Here is a 24,587-nt window from a genome sequence, read left to right on the forward strand (position 1 = left end):
TTGTCAATGAAAAGGAATCCAAGTACAACTGGTAAACACACCATAGAGAAATTAGAAGAGAGATATGAGATGAAGAATCGACAAGAACAAATGGACAGTATAAGCCAATTTGCAAATTGTATAAACCACATAATATATATACAACGCAGCTAAAACAACTTAAATCTGGCTATGTAAGTAGTCGTTTAAGCAAGGATAAAATCAGCAAATAAGACCTTAACGCTATACGAGTCAGAGAAAGGATCAAGTTTGAAGATGGAACCGAACCACTCGAACTCCCCCCAAATCTCGCATCCCTCGGGTCCCTCACGTGCCACCAGGGAAATCTCGGCACACCAAAGCTCCAAACTCTCAAGACCTTCAGACTGCGCGTTCCACAAGATGACAATATTGTTAGCATAGTTGCTGCAAAGTCTGTTGATATCAAATCCCCACTGGTTAGAGTGTTGCAGCGCTTTCAAACCCTTCACTTCCTTCCAATCAAACTCATTTGGCAAACACCACAGTATTCTCCCGCAGGTACCACGACAGAATAAGAATTCCCCAATGCCACACCAATCTTTCATGTGTCCCGGGTTAAAATGTGTTTTCCCGCTTCTTACAAATCTACATTTACTTGGCGAGAAGGACAAGTTTTGACCGTCCTCATCCACCGCGTAAACCTCCTTGTCATCATCATCTTGTATCAATAGCACACTTTGTTGGATATTGAGGGGAAACGTGGGCATAATCACAAACAAGAAATCCCAAGTTTGGGTCTTGAGATCGTATACCTCTGCCCAGTTTGAGGAATCAGTGTCATCCTCACAGCCTCCAAACACATATACCTTCCCGTCTATCAGGTTTGCCGATGCGGAAGCACGAGCCATCTTCATGGCTGGAAGAGGGTACAATCAAAAAAGGAAGCATCCGAAGTGGGATTGCCGTTTTTGAGTCCACCGATGATGAAGATCCCCCAAATAACCACCACGAAAGCGGATGATGAATTCGGAGCCTGATACGAGTACGGTGTATGAATCGGTTTCAGCAGACGTTGGATGGGGTGGAGGACGAACCAGCGTGGGACTGGCTCTGGAAAGATGTGCAAGAGTACGTAGAGAGATGGCTCGATGCAACCCGTCTGATATCTCACGTCCCAGAGCTCAGGGGAAACTACGAGAGACCTGAGTTCCTTGGAGACGATAGCTAAAGCCGCGAGGTCCAATCTCGATACCTGAGCAAGGCAGTTCACAATCACCTCATCTGGTAACGACCATAATCCAGACACGTTCTTCTTATTGTGCGATGGCTTCAATTCCAACAATCTACGAGTCTCGCATCTTTCTTTCATTGATTGAATTTAATGGAGGAAGCAAGTAATACCTCTCTAGGACTATTGTGACAAGAAGAGATATAATATAGGGCAATTGACAAAAATAACACCATTTTAAGTTTTTCTTCCGCAATTATCACATGTTTTTAAATGTTCCAAAACAAGCACAAATTTATATTTATTAAAAAAATATTAATAAAATTAAATCAATGTCGAAATCGTAACATTGCAACCACTATGTGTTCTCTCACTCATCTTTCTTTCTGATTCCAAACCTAATTACCGACGAACCCAATCGAATCTGAATCAAAGGTGATTCATGAAGTCGAAGTCAATGAAATCAGTAATTGCGACACTGCAGAGGAGCCCATGCATCGATAACATTCAACTCCAGTGAATTTAATTTTGGTAAAAGTTGCATAATCGACAGGAGAGAAGAAGAGGAAGTTGGGTTTTCCGGTGCTAGATCTTTTCTCTCCTCTTGTCTGTTTCATTCTTCTATTTATCACCCTCAATTGCCACACTCTTCAACACTTTTGTTTGATGTGAGTCTTGGTTTTAGAGATTTCTCTAGTGGTAGTTCTGATGTTAGTGATGGTGAAATTTAATCTAAAGAGGATAATGATGTTATTGATGAAATTGGGGTCATTTGTGTTGAATCGAGTACTAATCCCAAAGAAGTATGTAACGATCTGATCAGAGAGGTTTTAGAACGGTTTTGACTTGCCAGGAAACCTACAATTAGGTTCTTTTGTTGGGCTGCAGAGAAACCATAGTTTGCTCATGATTCAAGAACATGCAATTTTTATGTTGTATTTTTGTTAGGCTGCAAAGAAACTTCATAATGAGTATTGAAGCAAAGACTAGACAGTTCGATGGTTTTGGTTCTTTAAGAGATGGGTATGTAAAGTCTATTGAATTTGGATACAGTTCTGTGAAGTTTTTAAGCTACAGTTTTCATCTTATGAAAATTCAGGAAAGATTCCTCGAAATTCATGAAAAGTTCCTTAAATTTCAAGATGACCTTCGTAAAAAGTTTGGATTTCAGGATGAACATTAGGAGGGATAATCAGACTCTATAATGATGTGGTCTTTAAGACTATGTTTTGTTAGTTAATCTTTGGCTTCTCTTGGATTGCTTGTGAATCTTAATTTGTATCAGATTCCTTTTTAAGTTTCTCAAACATCTACTGCTTTGATACATTATGTAGACCCAACAAGAATAAGTAAACTAAATAGCTTGAGTTCGTCGTATATCAAGTGTTTGTTTGCATATTCTATTTTAATTGTTCTAAGTTGACAAGGTGTGCTAGTTTTTGCTTTGCTAATTAAAGACACATTAAAATATTTAGGAATTGTGTCTATTTTTTTTTTACAGAATGCAAGAGTTCTCTACTGCTTATGGTTTTGTGGAGATAAACAAGAGCTTAGTCGAGATAGTAAAGTATATTGTAAACAATACCTTCAATGAGGCTTTCCTACATCCAAAATCACGTCTAAAATGCAGCACCAAATGTTCTTAATCAACAACAATGTTTTGGAGAAGTCTCGTGAAAAAAGCTTGCATACAAGTCCTGTGAAAAAGACTTGGAAGATTCAATAGCCATGGTGAAATCAATGAAAAAGTGTGGGATTCGATTCAAATCTCTCTCTCATGTTTTGATCTCTTTATTGTGTGATCATTAATTTTGGAGTATCTTCTGAAAATTTAGTTGTTTTGGAATTGAAATTGTGTTGTAGGTGAGCTTGACAGCATTTGCTTTCTTATTCTCCGAGTTCGTTCAGTACAATCAAACCCAAGTTGACAATATAGCTGAACTTGAGAGAATGTGAGCTGATTGGTTTAGTTAGAATGATAACATTTTCTTATTGATAATGATGGCTCTCAGACTAGAAATCATTCACATATCATCTCCCATCACAGTCACCTTTGAAGATTGAGGAAGTATAGTTGAGAATTCATGAAGACTTTCCTGAAACTTATTCCCTGATTTCAAATTTTATTGCAGGGAATGGGGTTGAAGATTTCTCTAAGCTATGTAATGCTGCAGATGATACAAGATGCAAGTATGTTTTGGATATCTACAGATGAGACTGTGTTCCTTTATCCAATTTTACTATATATATTGTTTAGACATATATGATGCTTGAGAAACCTTTTAAATTTTTTTGGTACTTGTATGATGTATAACATTCTCACATGTTTATGTTAGCACTTTGCATTAACTGTGACTGAGTTTCATGAAAGATTGTATGAAATTCGGAAAAGATTGTATGCAATTCGGGAAGGATTCTAAGAACTTTAGGAAGGATTTCCTTGAACTTCATAATGGCTTTCATAAAAAAGTTTAGATTCCCAAACATCAGAATGTGCACAAAAATAAAATCATTACCCATTAGTAATGGAATAATCTACTAATATTTGACACATTGATTCAAAATACACCAAAAATATATATTTAGAAACACATATATTTAAATTTTTGAAGGGTTCAATAATATTTAGGAATGACTTTTTGAAATTCAGGATGGTCTTCATAAAGATAGTAGTTAACAAAGATTACATGTTTAAAGTGTTCTTGCTTAAATTCAGGATGGTTTAAACATGTTGTGTGCTCTGCCATGGAACAACATACTCAACTTCCTTACACCGTACTGTTTCTTTCTTCTTTGCTGAAATCAGTATGTAAAAAACCCACATAACAATTATACACATCAAAGTTATCAAACACTTCTCCAACACAAGACACAAGATAATTCTATCTTGTAAAGAAACATTGCAAAGACATCACAAACATAACACTAAAATACTTCATAAAATCCTTTTAGGAAGGTCTTCCTAATATTTATGAAGGCATTCTTGAAATTTAGGAAGATCTTCCATAACAACGAACATAAACTTCCACTCAAGTGTCCATTTTCTCATCTTCATCATCAACTCTCTGCTTTGTTCTTAAAATATCTTCTATCATGTATATCATCAATCACTTGAGTTAGAGCTGAAAACCTTATTCAACAACATGATCAGTCCATGAATTCAATTTTTGTTTTAACATTACTTCAAGAGATATCTTATATATCACATTTAAACTAATTCTACAACACTACCAGATTGATTAACCTTAAAATTCCAAGAAACACTACCAAGTTGATCTGTGCCATTAGCAAAACAATTTAGAAACTCATAGCAAACTATATACTTTACCAAATTCAACCACTTCTAAACAGCTTACAAGTCTTCTCAAAAGAATCATAATTCATAAGAATACTTAAAACTCTCCCACATAATCTTACCATTATTTCTATCATCTTGTAGCATAAGATTCCCAGAATCCAAGTAGCTGAATCACACTCCTTTCTTCCACCTCTCACCACCATATCCATTGTTGTTCCTCTTCCTCTTCGACGATCTCTCTCTTTGTCCTGATGACAAGAGTCTTCCACCAACTCCAGCAAATCTGTAAACCATATTCTTAATATGTAATTTCTCGATTTGCTTGGTCTCTTATCATCGTCTTTTTTGTATTTATCCTTTTCTTCATCATCTTTGTTGACTTGGAAGTGATTATTCAAATTCAGAGGTAGTCATGTGAGAGGGCGAGCTGAGATTGGAGCAGGGTTCAAATCCAACTCTTCATTTCGATTATCGAAAGGCCAGGTCGAGATAGATCCATACTCTGTTTTTTAGATCGGAATCGTTTACGCATTTTTTGGTTGTGTGCCTACACAGAATAGCTGACCGGTCAACGTGGGAGCCCAAAACGAGATGCAACGACGGCGATGTTTCTCCTGGAAGTGGCTGAAGATGAGCTAAATCTCAGATGTGGTGATTCACGTCACGACAAGCTTCACTAGAGAAATCCAAAATCGTGAGTTTAATTTTTAAAATAATAAATTCTGTATATAAATTAAATATCAAATATCACTTAATGCTACATTTAGAAAAATTAAGCTTATGTGCTATTTTTGGAAGAGCTAGTCTAAACTACTTCTCTATAATATAACATTATATACAGCTTTCGTCTAATTAAAAATAAAATAATAGTATTTGCTGGCAAAAATAGAAAAGGAAATAAAAGTAAGTTGAAACTCGAAAATATACTATTAAACAATTAGATCTAAATAATGCCTCAAATTCAGAAAACATATTAAAGTTACTGATAATAATTCGATTTGATGGTTACGCGACTGTAATTTTATATTTTGTTGTTTTTGTAGAATTAAAAACTTTATTTTTTACTGCAATTTTTAAAACTTAAAATATGTTGCTAACTATTATTGTTTGTATATGCGGTAAATTAATATATTCATTATCTATTCAAAATAAAATAAATTAATATGAATAATTAAAAAAACGTTTGATAAAAAAACCAAAATTAATCTCTTTGAAATTTAATTTTTGGGGGAAATATACTCTACAAAGACGTTGTCATTTGCTATCACAAGCAAGTCCTTTGTTTTATTTGTATATATATAAGATGTTCCTTAGATCTTCCTCGCTTTAAATAAGAAGAACGAAGACCTCGAACAAGAGTCGAGTTATTCGGATATTTTGATCAATTAAAAATAATATTAAATCATCTTAATTAAAAAATTCATAATTATGCTAAAATATATTGTTCAAAATATCAAAACTTTAACAATTTTCTATTCATCATAATATTGATTAAGCTATTAGAGAAAAAAAAAAGAAGCAATTACATGATTTTATGTAACTTATGTTACATTATCATGTTAATTTTGTTTTGAAATTAATTTTTGTTTCTTTTGGTGGAATCGAAATTAATATTTCTTGGTAAAGGTTTTTGTTAATTACTTACATATTTTGAATGGTTCAAAAACAAAATAGTCAATTTTGTCAACCCAATTTTAATTATATTAGTATTTTTTTTTTTTTAATTCTTAACCTACCTACATCCTTTCTCGGTAATTGATTCTCCAAGCATCCTTTGCAATTCGTACAAGAAAAATCACCCGTATAGGCTATAGATTCTCGAGTTGACATAGCGGAGACCATACGACACCATCCTAGACACAGAAAAGAATAACTCATTCACTCGTATAGGCTTCGTCTTGCCTCTTATTAAAAACATGTACACGTATTTAAGCATAAATGCATATATTTTAGATTCTACAAGCAAACAAATAAAAAAGATTGGAAATATGACATCTGCGTATCGTCCAAGAGTTATTGTTAATGGAACAAGAAGAACAAGAACGTTCCATTACTTCTATTGTCGTCATTGTAGCCGTTCCATTAGGCTGACTAGCTATGGTCTATATGGTCCCTTATGTCCTTTCTGTTCTAGAGAGATCAATCTCCATGATGAGCTTGACATTATGAGGCCAAGCCGACCTTACTGGGATAGCGATACCGACTGGATCACGTTTCATCTTGTCAACCAACCGAGAAGTAACCGGTTCAGTCATGATGATCTAGTTTACAATACCGATGAGGAATTCGCTGATGTGATGCCCAGCGTACAGATCGGTCCACCACCGGCCTCGCAATCCGCCATCCAGGCTGTGAAAACGGTGATAATCACGGAAGAGGATTTAGCGAAAGAGAAGGTTTGTGCGATATGCAAGGAGGAGTTTGAAGTTGGAGAGGAAGGAAAAGAATTGAAATGCGTGCATTTGTACCATGCAAGTTGCATTGTGTCTTGGTTGAACATTCACAACACTTGTCCCATTTGTCGCTTTGAGGTTAACTTAGGTGTTTCCGAAAGTAACCTAGAAGAAGGAGGGTCGTCTCACCACGTTGACAATGATCGAACAAATCGGTTTAGGACTCGAGTATGTTCTTTGTGGCCTCTTCGGATGATGATTGATTGGGTACATAATCTCATAGGTAAGATTCCAACTCCCAATATAACTTTCATGGCTTTCCTATTATGCTTTTACGTTTTTTAACTATGATATTTTTAATTAACAATTAAGAATATATATAATTTCGCAGATATAAGAATAACAAACTCTTGACAAAAAAAAAAGTGAAAGAATTGCAAACAAGAATGTAGGAAACTAGGAAAATTGACTTAAGTTAATAATGAAAGAGAGGAGAAGAGAAAATCACATAAAGAGGCAAAGAGGGTAAAAAGGCTAGAAGCGGCGTTTATCGAACATTTCATGAAACAAAACTTAGGCATTATCAAGACTATATTCTATAATAATCTTGGTAAGGTGTAGCAACATATAAATAAAAAATCTTGGTAATAAGCTCAGTTCTCTACTAGCTAGGGTTCCATGATCCCTCAATAGTCTGAAATCGCTTTGTCTCCCCTCTCTTTGCTTCTTTCTCTATCGAAGACAGTTTAGTTGGTACGGTTTCAATACCCTCACCAACCCTTCTTAACTGTCGTTTATCTTATTTTTTAGTCTAATTTTGTAAAGCCGGGTTGTGACTTTTTCGGTTTGTATAATCTCCCTTTAGAACATCTACAATGGGAGAAGTCTTCAATGTTTCTTAAGAAATGTTTTTACTCGGAGAACTTTGAGAACCGTTTTCTCTCCTTCTCTTTCCTTTTTATATTATTTTATTAATTTTTAATAAAAGAATTTTTGGGTGAGCAACTACTGCTGTAGACGGTCTTAAAGCTTTCCATTGACTTCACTAATCTCTACCAAATACTTGGGATGAGTCTTGATAGAATTTTAGGTGGGTGATCTGATCAAAATAGTCGTTAAAATAAGATGAAAGTGACAATGTGTACGAAAAAGACAACACACTCGAAGCCCATAATCAAGATATCGTATCAAATCAAATAATCAAAAATTATCACCCAAGTTGTATTATTTAAATAATTCCCATACTAAATACATGCCACCCCCTTGATGTTCTTTATAACACAACAAATCAAATATAATCATCAACCATGAAAAAAAAAAATTACAAAATAGAAAAAGAAAAGAAATGGTGAATACAAAAAGTGCACTTTTGTTTTCCATGGTCTTCATGGCATCATTACCATCTCTTTCCCACGCAGTTTTACTTAACGGCCTCCAAATTAACGCCGTCCAAGTAACTGGTGTCTTGCATTGTTCCCTTAACGGAAACGTAAACGCATCTCCACTCATTGGCGCTACCGTTCACTTGGTTTGCGACGGCTCAAGCACTGACCTAGCCCAAGCTGTCACAGATAAATCTGGACTGGATCATTCAACATTATGCTTGCATGGACTTTAAGGAAAATAAAATATTATTGCAACTTGCATGTATGTTGTTGACTTGTTGTAGTCTATCGTTGTTTGTCAAAAATAATAATAAGCGATGCATATGGTGCTATGCACCAGCCACGACACCATGTTGAGCTCTCTTTTGTAACAGTACTTCTTTGTTTTTTATCATCAAAAAATAAATTTTATTGTGGGTACCCGACCGAATAAATTTTGTTCATTCAGTATTTGTTTGTTTTGAAAAAAAAATTTGATGTGTCTTGTTAAACTCTTATTTTTTTCACAATAATATAAAATAAATAATTTTAAGATCAAAAAAATGTTCAAGATATGATTTAACTAGCCAATTAAAATCTCTTAATTATAAAACAAGAAGGAGATTATTTTTTACATTTCAATATTCCAAAATGTACTTTATGATAGACTTTGATGTCAAACCCACATGAAGAAGAAAGAAAAAACAACAATCGTGGCTTCTATTTTTGGAGAAGATGCACTAGAGGGATCGGAAGCTTTTAACTAACTATATACATCTTATAACAATAAGTGGATGCTCTAAACGTGTCAAGAGTGTGATCCTAATGCTAATGAAGAATGATTTTTGGTCATGATTGTTATGTTTTTATTTTTTATGTTTTAATGATATGAATATGGAAACGTATGACGACCCTAGCTAGGACGACCTGAGGGCTTAACTTCAAGATTTTTCGAAGCTATATGGAGCACTGTAAGAAAATACTTTAGTAGAGGTGTAGCCTTGTAACACCTTCAGTTGGAATTCGTTTTCAATTATTTTTAAGGATTGGATATGTCTAAGATGACTACAAAGTTAGTGCACTGTAATCTGAAAAAGAGGTTTAAACCGTATAGATCATATAAATAAAGCCTCGGCCCAATATGTAGGCCCAAAGTTAAGATTAGAAAAAAAAAAAAAAAAAAAAAAAACATGATGATGTGTTGGTAACCACACGCGCGTTTATCGAATCGTCGAGCCTCTCTCTCTCTCTCTATATCTCAAAATTCAAAATCAAAAATTCAAAATCACTTGAGAGCTCTCTCGTAAAGCTAAAACACCGATCTCTTCTCATCACGACCATACCTATCCAAATTTGCTAAATCAAGAGACGAAGAAGATTCAAATTTGCTACAATGGTGAGAATTTCTGGGTTTCTTCTTAGAGATCTTAATTTTTCAAAAAAAAACCCTAATTTTTATTTTATTTTAGTGAGATTGTGTTTTGATTCCTGAATTTTCTGAATTTGTTGTTGTTACTGAGTGTGATTTTAGGGAGGTGAAGGAGAAGATCTAGAGCCGCTTTTTGATTATCGTCGTGTTCAGCCAGCCAATTTTGTTTGTATTGATGGTGAGGTTTTTAATTTTGGTGATTGAGCAGCGCAGAGTCATAAATAAAGATGAGTTTTTTTTTTTTGCTTCCTTAATTACTCTGTCTCGCTTGAAATCTTTGTAGACGATGATGATGATGATGCCTCGGTGACGCCTATTTCAAAGAGAGCTAAAAAAACTTCACAAACTGTAAGAAAGTGATCTTTTATGATTTGGTTCTGTGAGCTCTTTGTTTTTAACTTAAAAATTCACAATGGGGAAGGAGAACAGACTATAGAAACTTAAGGATTATAAAGAGTGTTTCTTTTGGTTACTGATTCAGAGTCTAAACCTATGATGAATATCATCATCCCTCTTGGAATCTTGAATCTTTGTTTTGGTTTTTGAAACCTATCGATTTGCTTTTATGTAGGTTGAAAAGTTTGATGATGATGTGAAAGTGATTGAAGTAACGGGTGATGAAGATTGGTTGATTCCTCCGCCTAAGGTTATCTTCGACAAAAATAAGGAGTCTGTTGAAGATTCAACCATTAAAGCATTGAGGTAGTTTTGTTTGTTTGCTTGTAATCTCATCTCTAGGCTTTCCCACGTTGCTGTTAGAGGCAACAGTTTTTTTCAATTCCAAATTTATAGCTCTTGGTTGGTTTAACTTTCCCATAAAAGCGTTAAATTTGGTAAGTCATTATCTTATTATTTTGTTAATGCATACTGATGATACGATTTCGTTAAGAGTGATTAGTCATATCCTTCTACTTTTTTTTTTATTGCTATCCGTGAAGAGTCTTATTGTTTATACTTTGATTTCATATTCCTAAACTGAAATATGTAATGTAGGACGAAGAAGATGGAGCTCATGTCATTCACAAAAACTGTAGCAGATGTGATGCAGGAAGTTGAGGAGTCTGCTAAAAGGGAGATTGAAGTATCACTCAATCCACCTTCAGAGGCTGCTGATGAGGCACCACCAGAGCCTACGAATGACAGGGCCAAGATTGTCATTACAATTCAGGACAAAGATGAAAAGAAGCAATGCCGAGTGTTTGCGGTTAGTTTTTTTTTGCTGCTTGCGGCTCACTACCCAACCTGCCATCAACATGCACCTTGCTAGGCAAAATTTGTATGTGGGATAAGTAGGCATAAGAGTTGGTTGTTATGTCACCCGATAGCTAGATATTACGAGCTTTCTAGGAAAGCATGAGTATAGATTGGGGATTGAAAGGGGTTGAGTTTTTGAGTAGTGTCCCTGTCCTTAACAGTGTGTAAATTATGAGATGCCTTTGTATACTGATGTAGAATTGGTATTTTCCCGTTTTGTTGTAGGATGAGAAGTTTGAGCAGGTTTTCAAAATGTATGCAGAGAAAGGTAAGCTTAACCTGCAAAATCTTGTATTTATTTTTGACGGTGATAAGATTGATCCATCGACCACTCCTGCTGAACTTGATATGGAGGATCATGATATGATCGAAGTACACACCAAGAAAAGTTGACAAATAGGTAACTAATGAAAGTCCTCTATCTTTTTTCTTGGGTCTTATTCCTGATACGATGATGCTCATTCTCTTTGATTAAATTCAATCAGGCATAAATCAGACTGAAACCACCTGCATGTTGCTTCTGTCTGCCAAATCTAGAATGTCAATCCGTTCAACTTTTGCGAAACCACCAGAGTTTTGTTTTGTATATCAACATGGGCATGGAAGGGGATCTCTGCTAACACTGGTGTTGTATCTGTGACCTTTCTCATTTTATCGGATCTTTCTTTCTTTTTTTCATCGGTTTGATAGTAGATTCAGCTTTTTATTTAGGATGTACAATATATAAGATAAACCGGGACCATTTTGATCTTAACTAAACCAAAGAAATCCATTCTGAAATTGCCTGACAATTTTATAACAATCAAAACTATTGTGTAAGCAGTATGGTACCTTCATGATTGAAACAAACTCAAAAATTACTATTGTGGAAGCAGTAAGCTCTGACAAAAACGCTACAGAAGCATCTAATCATTGTAAATGTCGTTTTTAAGAATAAAAAAGACATATCTTTCGTTAAAAAAAAATATATATATAAGATATTTTTCTAAAAAGCGTATTGTATAGCTTATATCTTCTTTTTTAGTTCAAGTTTAGTTTGAAACCGGATGGATATTTGTAGTTATGTTTGGTCCGGGGTTGGGTACGTACGACATGTGGCATGGACTTATTGGTTAGGAAAAGGTAAGCTTAGAGATGATGGGTCGAGAAAGAAGCTGTCATAGTGTTACATACGTCCGTGGCTTCCCCATATCTCACGTGCATACAGATAACGTAATCACCAATTTGTAAGTCCCCACCTTTTTTATCTACGTGGCTTTGCCACATCATCCTAACCGACGGATTTTATCAGATAGGAAAGTTCTTAAAACAGAGAAAGCCTTTTTTTTTGTGTCACCAATCACTGGTTCTGTAGTTCTCTCCTCGGTAAAAACTTTTTCCTCTCTTTTTTTATTTACTTTTATTGTTCGATCTTTGAGATCTCTGATCGATTTATAAACTTTTTTGATGTAACAGGGACGAATCTCTTTTATTATGTTATGAAAAAAAAATGGAAAGAGTATGCGAGTTTTGTAAAGCGTATAGAGCAGTGGTTTATTGTATAGCCGATGCAGCGAGTCTTTGTTTGACATGTGATGCAAAGGTTCATTCAGCTAATTCACTATCTGGACGACATTTACGAACGGTTTTATGTGATTCTTGTAAGGACCAGCCTTGTGTTGTTCGATGTTTTGACCATAGAATGTTTCTTTGCCATGGATGTAACGATAAGTTCCATGGTGGTGGTGGTGTCTCTTCTGAGCATCATAGAAGGGATGATGTGGCGTGTTACACCGGGTGTCCTCGTGCTAGAGATTTCGCGGTTATGTGGGGTTTTCGAGTTATGGATGATGATGGTGTTTCGTTAGAGGAATCTTTACGAATGGTTAAACCTAAGGGACGATCCGAGATGAACAAGGTTTGAATCTTGTTTTGTATATAGATTCGTTACTAGTTTGACAGTAGGACTAATCCTTAAGGCGTTTACAGTGGCCAAGAGGGAACCACAACGATCTTGATTTATAGGGCGAGTCCTCAACCCACTCGAAAAAACCATTATGCCATATGCTCTTAGTTCTTTTGTATATATGTTTTAAGCTTTGTAGATGAATAGATCTCTCAGTAGCTGCTGATGTACCGATGATTTTTGATGGTTTCAGGTGCAAAGAGAAGCTGGTTTTGTCTTGGAACAGATTCTTGAATTGGAGAAACTTCAGCTCAAGGAAGAGAATGATGGTTTGTCTTTGATAGAACGAGCTGATCCTTCTCCATTGGAGCTTCCCAAGAAATCTGAAGAGTGGTTAAATGATCTTCCGCAGAACGGAAAAGAGCTGATTGTTGACTTTTCACACTTGTCCTCGTCTTCTACACTTGGTGATTCCTTTTGGGAATGCAAAAGTCCATATAATAAGAACAATCAGGTTTGGTTTTATATATATATCATACATTACATAGTCTCTTTGTGGAACCATTAATATCTACATGAGAGTAGCTCTGTTTCCTGCAGTTGTGGCATCAAAACCTACAAGACATTGGAGTTTGTGAAGAGACCGTTTGCGATGATGATGACTTCCATATACCTGACATTGATATCACTTTCAGAAACTTTGATGAAGAGCAATTTGGAGCTGATCCTGAGCCGATTGCAGACAGTAACAACATGTTCTTTGTTTCTTCCTTAGACAAGCCAAGAGAGGTTTGAAATCTCTTCTAATACTAAATCCGTTTTATACTTTCATTTCATAACCTAAGATCTCTCTACCTTTTGATGTGTTTCAGATGAAGACATTTTCTTCTTCATTCAATAATCCCATATTTGCACCTACACCAGCTTCATCATCTATCTCATTCTCAAATAGCCAAACCGACTACCCTCACAACCACTCAGAGCAAGTAATCTCATTTTGTTCCCCTCTCTCTAACAATGCACGTCAAAAGGCCATCTCAAGGCTCAAGATGAAGAAGAGAGCACGAGCGTAAGTCTTTTTAATAATATAGATGAACTTAATCCCCATTTATATCCATACAAAAAGAGTCTATCTTAAACCTTTCATAATCTGGATTCAGGGAGGAGAAATGAGCTTAGTATATCTTAAACCTTTCATAATCTGGATTCAGGGAGGAGAAATGAGCTTAGTATGGTTCCCAAGACAACGCATAGCTACTGGATTTGTACCATGCCCTTTTGTACATAAGACTCACTAATCTACCATTTCATCTATGATCTATTTTTAATTTTTACATGACTCAGTTTCTTGCATGTAACTGTGTATCTGAAACTGATTATTTTGCTTCAACATTTACTTTGTTAATCACAGACAGGTTCTTACACCAAATGTCACCAGAAATGACTTTTTATCAGTAATGATAAATCACAAAGGTTACTTAATAAACAATGACATTGACACAATGATGATAAGGGAACAGTGTAAATAGGGAAACTTCTGTGTTACCAGAATCATAATTAGTACTGTTTTTGATGAATCTTGACAAGACACATTACAAAAGGGGTTAGTTATAGTTGTGATAAATAAGCAAGATTTATAAACAAAAACAAAAATGACCAATATGATCCCTTGAAAATAATCTTCAAAATCAAGCAATTAGTTGAAACAAATGATTCTCTTAACCACAATTGGGCCATGTTATTAGTATCTCCAGCTACTTATTATGGCTTCTTCCTACTTATTAGATCACGGACACTCCTCTTAAATCATCTACATCATAATATATAGTTTTATAACATATGCTCAAAAATATAGTGGCATAGCCGTAATTATTAATAGCTCGAAGACTGGTTTGTTTCTTTTCTGTAACCGTAACAACCACATAAATTTTTCCTTAATTACTTATTTAATTTAAATGATTAAATCCTTATAATTTCCCTCGCGATGCGAATCCAAAGCACTGTATAAATACTCTGTGTAGCTTCCTCTCTCGAGTTGCTTTCTCTCTCTAACTCTCTCTCTCTCGCTAGAGCCAAGAAATTTTTCTCAGTCGTTCGTTTCGCTAAATTTTCCCGGCGGTGTTTCTCTCGTTTTCCCGGCGGTGTTTCTCTCTTACTTCAGGTGATCTTCTATCGCTTTTACTTGTCAATTTCGTCTCCGATTCTTGAATCTAATCGTTTGATTTTGAAACCGCTTTGAATCTATAGATGAGATTATCTTTCCCGGAAACTTAGATCTGATTTTCTCGGGAAAAATTAGATCTGATTTTGAACTTTCCGATCATCAGTTGCTTGAATACGGTTGTTTGATTCTTCGCGATTCCGTTATAGATGCTTAAATTTTTGATTTCTTTGTGGCGATTGTGTAACAGAACTACCGGAAAGATGGAAAACGAAATCGCGCCGTTTAACTACAGCGGAAGCTCAGCCGGTGTCGTCGGAATCAAAAAATCCCAAGGAGACTCGTCCTGCGGCGGCGGCGGAGGAGTCGTTACGTCGTCTCTATTCTCTGATCAGCTCTACAAATCGAGTCGCAACATCATGCAGCAGCGTCAAGATATGGTGAATCGAGAGGCGTTGTGTTACACGCGTCTCCATGAGGCTTCGCTGGAAGCAGAAGCGCTTCGTCTTGAGAACACTGAGCTCCGATCGATGAATCGTCACCTCAAGAATGAGCTTAACAGTCTCATCAGATCCTCGATCCAGAGCCGACTCGATTGCGATAGGGTTCCGCTGCGGATGCTTAGCAATCTTTCGATCGGAGGTAAAGACGCTGATGGAGTGGAGAATCAGAACCGTACGGTTAAGCGAGATGACGTTAGTGATGAGAGTCCGACGAGTGTTATGGAGAATGAGGATATGAACCGTTCTTCGCTCCCTAAGAGCATCTCTGTGAGATCTAGCGGTTACTCTAAGGCGAGCCAAGGTGGTGGTGGTGGAGCTGCTCAATCTGGAAAATCTCGTGGAACCGTATCTAAGACTGGGACTTGTGGTGGTCAGCTCAGTACGACGGTAATTATCTTTTGCTTCTTTGTTTTCTTTGATTACTGTGGGTTTGAGTCAAGTTTAGTAATAATTTGGTTTAGTGTTTTGGTAATCATTGAGAATGTTGACTTGGTTCACTGTTGAATGTGATTACAATCAATGTTTGTTAAAGTTGACTGTTCTGCTTGTAACATTCGTACATTCGCAAAAGGTTTTGTGTTGAGAACTCAGTCAATTAAGTGTAGTTTTAGATTCTTGAGCAGGGTAAAGATACAAAAGAAGAAATGTTTTGATGCTGTTTGCTTTCTCTGAAGTATGAAGTATAGTTGTAAGAATAATGGTGATGAATGAAATGAAATGCAGGAAAATAAAGCATACCTGAGAAGAGGCTTTAATTTGAAAACCAGTGTTGGTAACAATTTGCTGTTCTGCTTGTGAAAGAAAATGAAGAAAAAATTGTGTTGATGCTGTTTGCTTTCTCTGAAGTCTGAACTATATAAGTTTTAAGTAACCATTGATGGTGATGATTGAATGAAATGCAGGGAAAAGTAGATATAGGAACGGTTTTAGTTTAGTGTTTTGGTAAGTAGGTAATCGTTGAGATACAATAGATTTGATCAACTGTTGCATGTGAGCTACATATATGATTCCAATCTGCCTTGTTTTGATGATACCAGAATCCTCTAGTACTCTGCTTTCTTTGAACTCTAGATGTAAAAAGAGTAGCGGTGGATGAATGAATGAAATGCAGGAAACAGTATTTTTGAGAGGAGGTTTTTAACTAGAGTCGGTTTTGGTTTAGTGTTTTGGAAAATAGGTAATCATTAGGACACTATATAGACTGTTGAATCTGTGCTGCATATGATCTGTGTTCTATTCTTCTGCTTTTTTTGAACTATAGATGTAAAGAGTAATGGTGGATATATGAATAAATGAATTGCAGCAAAAGGTGTATGTGCGAGGAGGAGGAGGAGGGAAGAAAGAAGATCAGGAGGAGGAAATAGAAGTGGAGGTCTACAATCAAGGGATGACAAAGACAGAGCTGTGCAACAAATGGCAAGAGACAGGGACATGCCCATATGATGACCACTGCCAATTCGCTCACGGCATTAAGGAACTCCGCCCAGTGATCCGCCATCCCCGTTACAAGACTGAGGTTTGCAGAATGGTTCTTGCTGGTGATATCTGTCCTTATGGTCACCGTTGCCACTTCCGTCACTCACTATCCGAGCAGGAGAAGCTCGTGGCTGCTGGTTACAAACCCAAGTCATCCTTGAAGCTGCATACATGACCCTGGTTGTCTAAACCCAAGTCAGTCCTCCTTCCAGCTGCTTACATGACTTCAAAGGTAAAGCGGAAAAAGGTCCGAAACTCATACATAATATTCCACAGATAGTACAATGATGGTATTGATACCTATTGAAACGATTGGCAAATATAGCATTTGGTAAAAAGTGAATAAATAATGTGCATAAGTAAGAGCGTCCTGGAAACAGTTCGAGTCTAGTAGTTTGTTGTTTGATATTTTTTTTTCTGGTTTATTCTGAGACTTTTAAAACCGAGGAAAGTGTATATCATTGGTTGTTCATATGTGGTGAATGAACTAGTTATAAAAGGAGTCTTTTGATATACTTTGTACCAATTTGCACTCAAACAAGAGGAAAGGCCGTACATATTATTTGAACGAAGCGAGGGCTTAATTAGAGAGTCTAATTCATCGATGTAAGAAATATCAACGTTGTGTTTGTGTATGTAAGGCATATTGTAAATTTCTTAATGGGAGGTTTTAGATATTCCATGTAAATATTAATATTGAATGAATGTAAAATTTTATTCATCAAAAAAACATTTTCTTTACAACAAGTGTAACGTTTCTGAATTATAAAGCTTTAATACATGGAGGATAAGGATATCTGTGTAGTTTTGATGGTCTGATATTAAAAGTAGGAGGAGCTTGTTTCGAACGGTCTTGTCTATCCGTTTACCAAGGCGCTGAGCTGAGATGGGGTTTTCGCCATGCCTGCTGTTGTACGCTCCTGCCAGATGAATTTAAAAACATACTTTTACCCTAAGCACATAACTCTAGACATGTTCTCCCGATTACAAACTTTGTGTAAACAGTTTTTTTAGAATTATACTATGATTTTGAAAATCCTGTGTTATTGAAATAAACCGCTTCACATACATATGTATACTTTAGTCTTAGGGTAGATTAATCCTAATCTCATAAATAATAATATTCAAGGCCCGAATCTCTGTATTAAGTTGTGTTCATTTAGCATACATCATTAGAAAACAGAAAAAAAAAAAATCAAATGACAAAGAAGAACATCTTAGTTATACGGATGATTACGTACGTTTAACAATATTGGTAAAAAAACTTGTTGTTATACGATCCTTGAGATTGTTCGACATCACACGTTGCGAAAAACAATAATGGTAAAGAAAAACATAAACTATAAACTTCTGTTAGATTTTGTCCGGGAAACCATGTTAAATTTCGAACCCCAGGGCCAATGCTACTCGAACTCAGGTGACGCGACTTTTTTCTCTTTACCACCGGACCAAAACGACTTGATTAGGTATTTATTTTCAGTTTTAAACCTAAAATTAATAATTTATTTTAAAAAGTGATGGTAAACAAATTCGTTTTTGGACTGATAAGTGGTTGCTAAATACACATGATTGAAGGGGTTAGTATCTCTTTGCCAGAGGGGTTCGAAGGGTTGAGAGCTTGTGATTTGTGGTTGAACGGGAGAGGTTGGTTATTGGAGGTTATTTCACCGTATGTCACGCCTGATATCGGGTTGCGCCTTGCATCGGTGGTCGTGGATACCGTAATGGGGGCCAAAGATAGTTTGTCCTGGAGCGACACTGCAGATGGAGTGTTCACAGTCAAATCTGCTTATGGGCTTCTTACACGCTGCACGCTACCAAGACAACATTTGGGGAAACTGTTTGATCGGGTCTGGAAGGTTGTTGATCCCGAAAGAGTGAGAGTTTTTCTCTGGCTGGTCACTCATCAGATCATTATGACTAACATGGAGAGAAAGAGAAGACATTTATCTGATGAGGGTATCTGTCAAGTGTGTAAAGGCGGTGAAGAAACGATTATACATGTTCTTGGGGATTGCCCAGCTATATCTGGGTTGTGGAACCGAATTGTACCGAGACAGAAGAACAATTCCTTCTTTGCATGCTCTTTATTTGAATGAGTTTATACAAATTTGGGCAAGATTTATATGGTTGGGGAGTGTGGCTGGCCAACGTTGTTTGTTATGACTATATGGTGGAGCTAGAAGTGGTGTTGCGGTAATGTACTTGGTGTGAGTGGTACATGTAGAGACCGTGTGAAATTTGTCAGAGGTTGCTCGAGAAGTTATTCAAGCTAATGTCAAATTGGGAACCACTTGCAGGAGTGTCACAAGGGTTGAGCGGTTAGTTGCTTGGATAAAACCGCATGATGGCTGGGTAAAGGTGAACACTGACGGAGCCTCTAGAGGGAATCCGGGACTGGCGACAACAGGGGGAATTATGCGGAATAACGATGGGGAATGGTGTCGAGGTTTTGCTTTAAACATTGGTATATGCTCGACACTGTTGGCGGAGCTTTAGGGTGTATTATGGGCTTTGTATAGCTTGTGAGAGTAGGATGACTTGTGTGGAGCTGGAAGTAGACTCCGGGACAGTGGTTGGTTTTCTCATGGTAGGGATAAATGAGTCTCATCCCTTGTCGTTCCTAGTACGCTTGTGCTATGACTTTCTGTCAAGGGACTGGATAGTCCGGATTTCTCACGTGTATAGGGAAACTAATCGTCTTGCAGATGGATTAGCAAACTATGCGTTTTTTTTACCGCTTAGTTTTCATTATTTAGATGTATGTCCAGATGTTATGAGGACAGTCATGTTAGAGGATATTAATGGGGCTGTGTTCCCTCGTAATGTTCGGTTGTAATCTTTTATTTTTACTTTTCAATAAATAGTAGGGGACGTTTGTCTCCTACGACCTACCAAAAAAAAAGATTAAAAAGTAATTTTAAATTATCTAATTTATATTCTAATTTAATAAATTAATTATAGTGTATATTCTTACATTTCAAGTCATACATAAAAACTACATTTGTTCCAATTTGGAGAATTTTTGGGTTCCAAAAAAATAATTAAGGAAGTTCATTTAATGTTTAGGTTCTATATATTTTCAACTTGTAATTCAGAAACAGGTGCATTTATTGTAAAAAGTTTTTTGGTTGACTAAAAGTTTACATTCAATTCAATTCAAAAAAGAAAAAAAAAATGACAAGACACATGTTTCTCACCACAATTTTAAATAAAATAAAAATTTTATATATAAATGTATGGTAATATTGGAATTATGAAACATATACATGGCTTTTGTTAAAAAAAACCTAAACAGAAAAGGTAATGCTATAAGAGTTTACATATATATATATATATATATATATATATATTTATACATATTTAAAATTAATTATATATTTTTAATACTTCAATATATGAAACATAGTATTAAAAACAGATGAATATTAAAAAATTATGAGTCAAACTTTTATTAATGATTATTTGACTAACTATGTTTGGTTTTTGCTAAATGGACAACATCATAACTTTTTAAAATATAGTCAAAGGATTTATACTATTTAAAAACTGATTGAATTTTAAACTATTTTTACAATTTTCTAAAATTCTTATCGTTTTTATTACAAAATATGACAATTGGAATACATTTTCCAAACTATACTTTCAGCCACTAGAAGTTTCATAAGAGTATTAAATATATAAAATTAAGAAATTCTATTTTAGACATAATTGTCTGTTTTTTTTTTAACATCAAAAGGTCAAACTGATGATATTAAAATTAAGAAGGAAATTAAGTCATATACTATTCATAAGTCTATTATTTGCAATGTATGACGTAGTTGGGTCCACTGATTCTATCTGTTCTTGTATATATATGACCAGACGATAGTCTCCTTAAACTTAACCATTTTCTCAAAAGCCTTAAATCATATAATTCTTGTCCAAAATTTCAGAGAAAATGGTTGGGAGCGTAACTCCTCAAAACGTTGATGATATTTTCGTCTTGCTAATCGAACATGACGCTGCATCAGTCGCGTCCCTCACGTCAATGCTTGAACCATTTTCAAAAAAAGGTAAAGAACAACTGATCCTTGCCAAACAATTCTTTTATGTTGATTATTTTTCATTTACATATCAGATTTATTCTAAATCTTCACAAATGTTGCATTTCTTTGTTAAATTTTACCATTTGTTGAAAGATTTCATGATGACTAATAATTATAAATCTCTAGATTTTGTGGTTATTTGTATTGATCATGAATCCAAATCACATAAATGCATGAATCATAATCTTCGAAATAGAAAAATATATTTGAGGCTATTTGGTCTTAGATCTCCATGATTAATTCACATACAAAAATTTATGTTTAATCAAAAAATTTATTCACAAATGCTTTTTTGATGGACGTATGATCTGTGTTTTACATGTTTGTTTTCATTTGACAAAACTGTTTTGAGTTTAAGATATTATCTGTACTTTTGTCGGATATTAAGATTTTTGTAATGTTGTTGCTACCCAAACAAATACTTCATAATTATAATATAATTATTTATGTATTTTTTGACCGATTAATCTAATTAATATGTGTGTTCATTATTGTAGTCTTTTTCATTTTTTAATGAATGAAATATAATAATGAAATGAGTATTTTAACCTTTTTAAATATTATAATATCTTATATAAAAATTAATTTACTAGTGATTAGCATGGATGCGGTAAGCAAGGCTCTATCCATAATTGAGAAACAGAAAAAGGACATCGGACTTGTCCTAGCCAACATTGAAATGCCTCAATTAGATTCACATTCCTTCCTCACTGCTTTGCTTCAAAAGAACATTCCTCTCACATGTATGACAATGTTCATAATTTCCCCCTTGTTTATAGTTTCCACCATATTTTTGATCCACTAATAACTAATCTTTTTTTTCTTTGTGAAAGTGATCAATCCAGAGAAAAAAACAAAAAAACCATCTGATCTTTTGACAAATAGAGCTTCTTTTACTCTAAATAAGCCGATTTCTGAAATCGACATCAAAAACATGTGGCAATACGTGTTACATAAAAAGAGTCAAGAGTTAATGAAAATTAACATGACTGAAGACCAAGAAAATGTTATAGACAAAGATATAGATCAAATTGAAGCTTTTAGGGCAAGCCTTAAGAGGCAGAGAACAAGTCAAGCTTCTTTGTTAGGAAGACAACATTTCATCAGCAAATTCACAACTTATGAAGCATACCATAAGAGAAAAATTATAACAAATGTCGAACGAGAATCTAAACCAGGTTGTCCTATTGAAGTTGAGAATAAGAGAAAAGAATGGATGAAAGTGGATAATAGTGTTGGAAGACGTCAGAGTTTGTGGACTAATGAGCGCCACATGAAGTTTTTAGCTGCTATTTCCATTTTGGGTGAAAAAGGTAAAAATTATATTTCACATTTGACCTATCCGCTTTTATATATATAAGATTCTTATACCAGTTTCTAACACTATTTTATCTTGCAGAGTTTCGTCCCAAATCCATATTGAAGATTATGAATGACCCAAACTTAACTCATCGCCAAGTCGCTAGCCACCTTCAGGTTCATAGATATAATACTTATTCTTCAACATAAAATATTGTTGATAATTTTATTATAATGTTTATATTGTATAATGTTTCAGAAATACAAAACTCAAATTGAACGGATAAGAAACATATTGTCGATAAATGAATGGAAACCGACAAAAAAAACAGTCGAATACCCTTCGGATTACGAATATCCTTTCAAAACATCCAACTTAATTAAGAATCTCATTGCAAGTAACTCCTTGTGGAATTCTTTAAGAAAGAAAAATTCTTCATCATCATCATCACCCATCAATCCATGTAAGTATTATTTTATTATATAACTTTCACAATTCTATTATTTTGTGTGATATAGGTATTAATATATCATTTTAATATACAGTATTATTTAAAAATCCTACCGTCGAGAGAAAGAAAAATATGTCAAAGTTTCATCGCAGCAAAAAATTGGACCTAAGCAATCATTCGCGTTTGGGTAACGTATTTAACAAGTCATCCATGAATGTTGCTTCTATTCCTTCAACCATAAGTAGTAATCCAACTCTTTCTATTGGTAATGCTAACCATACTAGTCTAGTTCCAACTGGCTTAGGTAGTGAAATCTTTCATAATCTTTCTGATTTACCATCAAACACATGTGTATATCAAACAGAGTCCGCGAGGATTTCCATTCCGCATTATGATCCTAACCCTCTTCACCCACCTAAAATTGTCCATGAAGTTGATATAAACCACATAAATTTAGATTTTCCTTCTGTACCAGCTTCTTTTGTTCCTCTAGAGGATCTATGCAATTTGGATGAAAATTATAATTTACTTCCAAATAGTACCATGAACTCTTTTGAAACCAATATAGACCAGATGAGTTCGAATCCATTTATAGAAAACCATAGTCATCATAGAATCAATATGAACCATATAGATTGGAATCCTTCAACAGACAATTATGTTTTTCCTCAAACTGATATGAATATAACTTTTCCTAGAAATAATACAAACCAGAAGGAGTCAGTTTCTTCAAAATATGGTTATGTTCCTCCTAAAATTATGATTCCATCTGAAGTGGATATTAATTTAATGGGAATAGGTTATTTTGGAGGAAATGTTCTTCCTCAAAAAGAAGTTGGTATGAACGATGTGGGTTTAGTTTATGGTGAAATGCCTTATGAATTCCCTATGAAAACCAATATGACCACTTTGGAAACTAATACAAATGAAGGTCTAGATGTTTCTATTGAAAACCTGATTTCTTTTGACATTGGCGTCGAGAAAAATATGGCTTATTGGTTAGAAGAAACTAGTTTTTCTGAGGGAAATAATCTTTTGCCTTCTAGTTATCTTACCGACAATGTTGCCTTTAGAAAACCAATAGATTCAACCCCTAACACTAGTATGGAGAACCATGATAATTTTGTTGCTATAAATATTGGATCGACAAGTCAGCAGCATAATACGATGGAATCCTGCGAGTATCATAATGTAGAAGCTGTGAATCAAAAAGATGATATAGGGGGAGAAGATCATCTTGAAGATTATCGTGACTGCATAGATTGGATTGATCAAGTGATGAATAAAGATGTATGACATATATGCATATATATGTTTTCCTAATGGTGAAGAAAAGGATAACAACAAAATCAAAATTATAAACATATTTGTATAATGCATATTCTCATATTCATATCATAAACATTAATGTATGAGATTCTAAAAGTTATTCAGATTTTCATTTGCACTATTTGATTTGAATTTCTATTTTCGTTTTTTTCTTTTGGTAATTTATTTTCACATTACATTGTAGTTAAATATATTTTCAGTTTGATCAACGTTAGTACTTTTCTGTTAAATTCAATTCTCATAAATTATATGATCACATATAAAGGAAAATATATTAAAATTAATAGTAATTTCCTTCCAAATTTACAATCAATTATCAATACAACTATTTTCTAGATATTAAATTAGTGTTTTTTTTATATGGCAACCTCACAATCATTCTCGCCTTTTCTTTAATATATATTCTAATATCTCATTTGGGAAACATATTTTCTAAACTTGGGCGTTCGTGTATTCGTTCGGATTTG

At 34.8% G+C, this 24,587-nt stretch overlaps 6 protein-coding genes across 8 annotated transcripts; 5 read left to right on the forward strand and 1 right to left on the reverse strand.

Moving 5' to 3' along the window:
* Positions 1–91: 91 nt before the first annotated feature.
* LOC104704729 (F-box/kelch-repeat protein SKIP6-like) lies at positions 92–1,350 on the reverse strand. The gene has a single exon (XM_010420765.2). The coding sequence runs from the start codon at positions 873–875 to the stop codon at positions 186–188; it is 690 nt and encodes a 229-aa protein (XP_010419067.2). The 5' UTR covers positions 876–1,350; the 3' UTR covers positions 92–185.
* A 5,079-nt stretch (positions 1,351–6,429) lies between these two features.
* LOC104701433 (uncharacterized) lies at positions 6,430–7,882 on the forward strand. Its single transcript, XM_010417129.3, has 2 exons — positions 6,430–7,163; positions 7,272–7,882. The coding sequence occupies exons 1-2, from the start codon at positions 6,476–6,478 to the stop codon at positions 7,292–7,294; spliced, it is 711 nt and encodes a 236-aa protein (XP_010415431.1). The 5' UTR covers positions 6,430–6,475; the 3' UTR covers positions 7,295–7,882.
* A 1,513-nt stretch (positions 7,883–9,395) lies between these two features.
* Positions 9,396–11,707, forward strand: LOC104701435 (uncharacterized). Its single transcript, XM_010417130.3, has 7 exons — positions 9,396–9,640; positions 9,776–9,851; positions 9,957–10,021; positions 10,245–10,375; positions 10,667–10,877; positions 11,153–11,327; positions 11,413–11,707. Exons 1-6 carry the CDS (start codon positions 9,638–9,640, stop codon positions 11,318–11,320), a joined length of 654 nt encoding a protein of 217 aa, XP_010415432.1. The 5' UTR covers positions 9,396–9,637; the 3' UTR covers positions 11,321–11,327; positions 11,413–11,707.
* A 139-nt stretch (positions 11,708–11,846) lies between these two features.
* On the forward strand, positions 11,847–14,241 carry LOC104701436 (putative zinc finger protein At1g68190). Of its 3 annotated transcripts, none has more exons than XM_087458988.1 (7): positions 11,847–12,153; positions 12,219–12,292; positions 12,383–12,824; positions 13,066–13,326; positions 13,413–13,601; positions 13,685–13,881; positions 13,973–14,241. In XM_087458988.1, the coding sequence occupies exons 3-7, from the start codon at positions 12,417–12,419 to the stop codon at positions 13,983–13,985; spliced, it is 1,068 nt and encodes a 355-aa protein (XP_087315114.1). In that variant the 5' UTR covers positions 11,847–12,153; positions 12,219–12,292; positions 12,383–12,416; the 3' UTR covers positions 13,986–14,241. The 3 variants fall into 3 exon arrangements, with proteins under 3 accessions (XP_087315114.1, XP_087315113.1, XP_087315112.1); XM_087458987.1 differs by having other exon boundaries at positions 12,031–12,153; positions 13,398–13,601; XM_087458986.1 differs by lacking the exon at positions 11,847–12,153 and having other exon boundaries at positions 12,166–12,292; positions 13,398–13,601.
* A 359-nt stretch (positions 14,242–14,600) lies between these two features.
* On the forward strand, positions 14,601–17,465 carry LOC104701437 (zinc finger CCCH domain-containing protein 15). The gene is made up of 3 exons (XM_010417136.2): positions 14,601–14,973; positions 15,224–15,863; positions 16,780–17,465. The coding sequence occupies exons 2-3, from the start codon at positions 15,237–15,239 to the stop codon at positions 17,125–17,127; spliced, it is 975 nt and encodes a 324-aa protein (XP_010415438.1). The 5' UTR covers positions 14,601–14,973; positions 15,224–15,236; the 3' UTR covers positions 17,128–17,465.
* Positions 17,466–20,735: 3,270 nt separating this feature from the next.
* On the forward strand, positions 20,736–24,239 carry LOC104701438 (putative two-component response regulator-like APRR6). The gene is made up of 6 exons (XM_010417137.2): positions 20,736–21,007; positions 21,634–21,783; positions 21,874–22,353; positions 22,440–22,516; positions 22,599–22,803; positions 22,886–24,239. Exons 1-6 carry the CDS (start codon positions 20,893–20,895, stop codon positions 24,085–24,087), a joined length of 2,229 nt encoding a protein of 742 aa, XP_010415439.1. The 5' UTR covers positions 20,736–20,892; the 3' UTR covers positions 24,088–24,239.
* The last annotated feature ends 348 nt before the right edge of the window (positions 24,240–24,587 follow it).

This window comes from Camelina sativa, chromosome 7 (genome assembly GCF_030686135.1).
Source record: "Camelina sativa cultivar CO46 ecotype springtype chromosome 7, ASM3068613v1".
Lineage (NCBI taxonomy): Eukaryota > Viridiplantae > Streptophyta > Magnoliopsida > Brassicales > Brassicaceae > Camelina > Camelina sativa.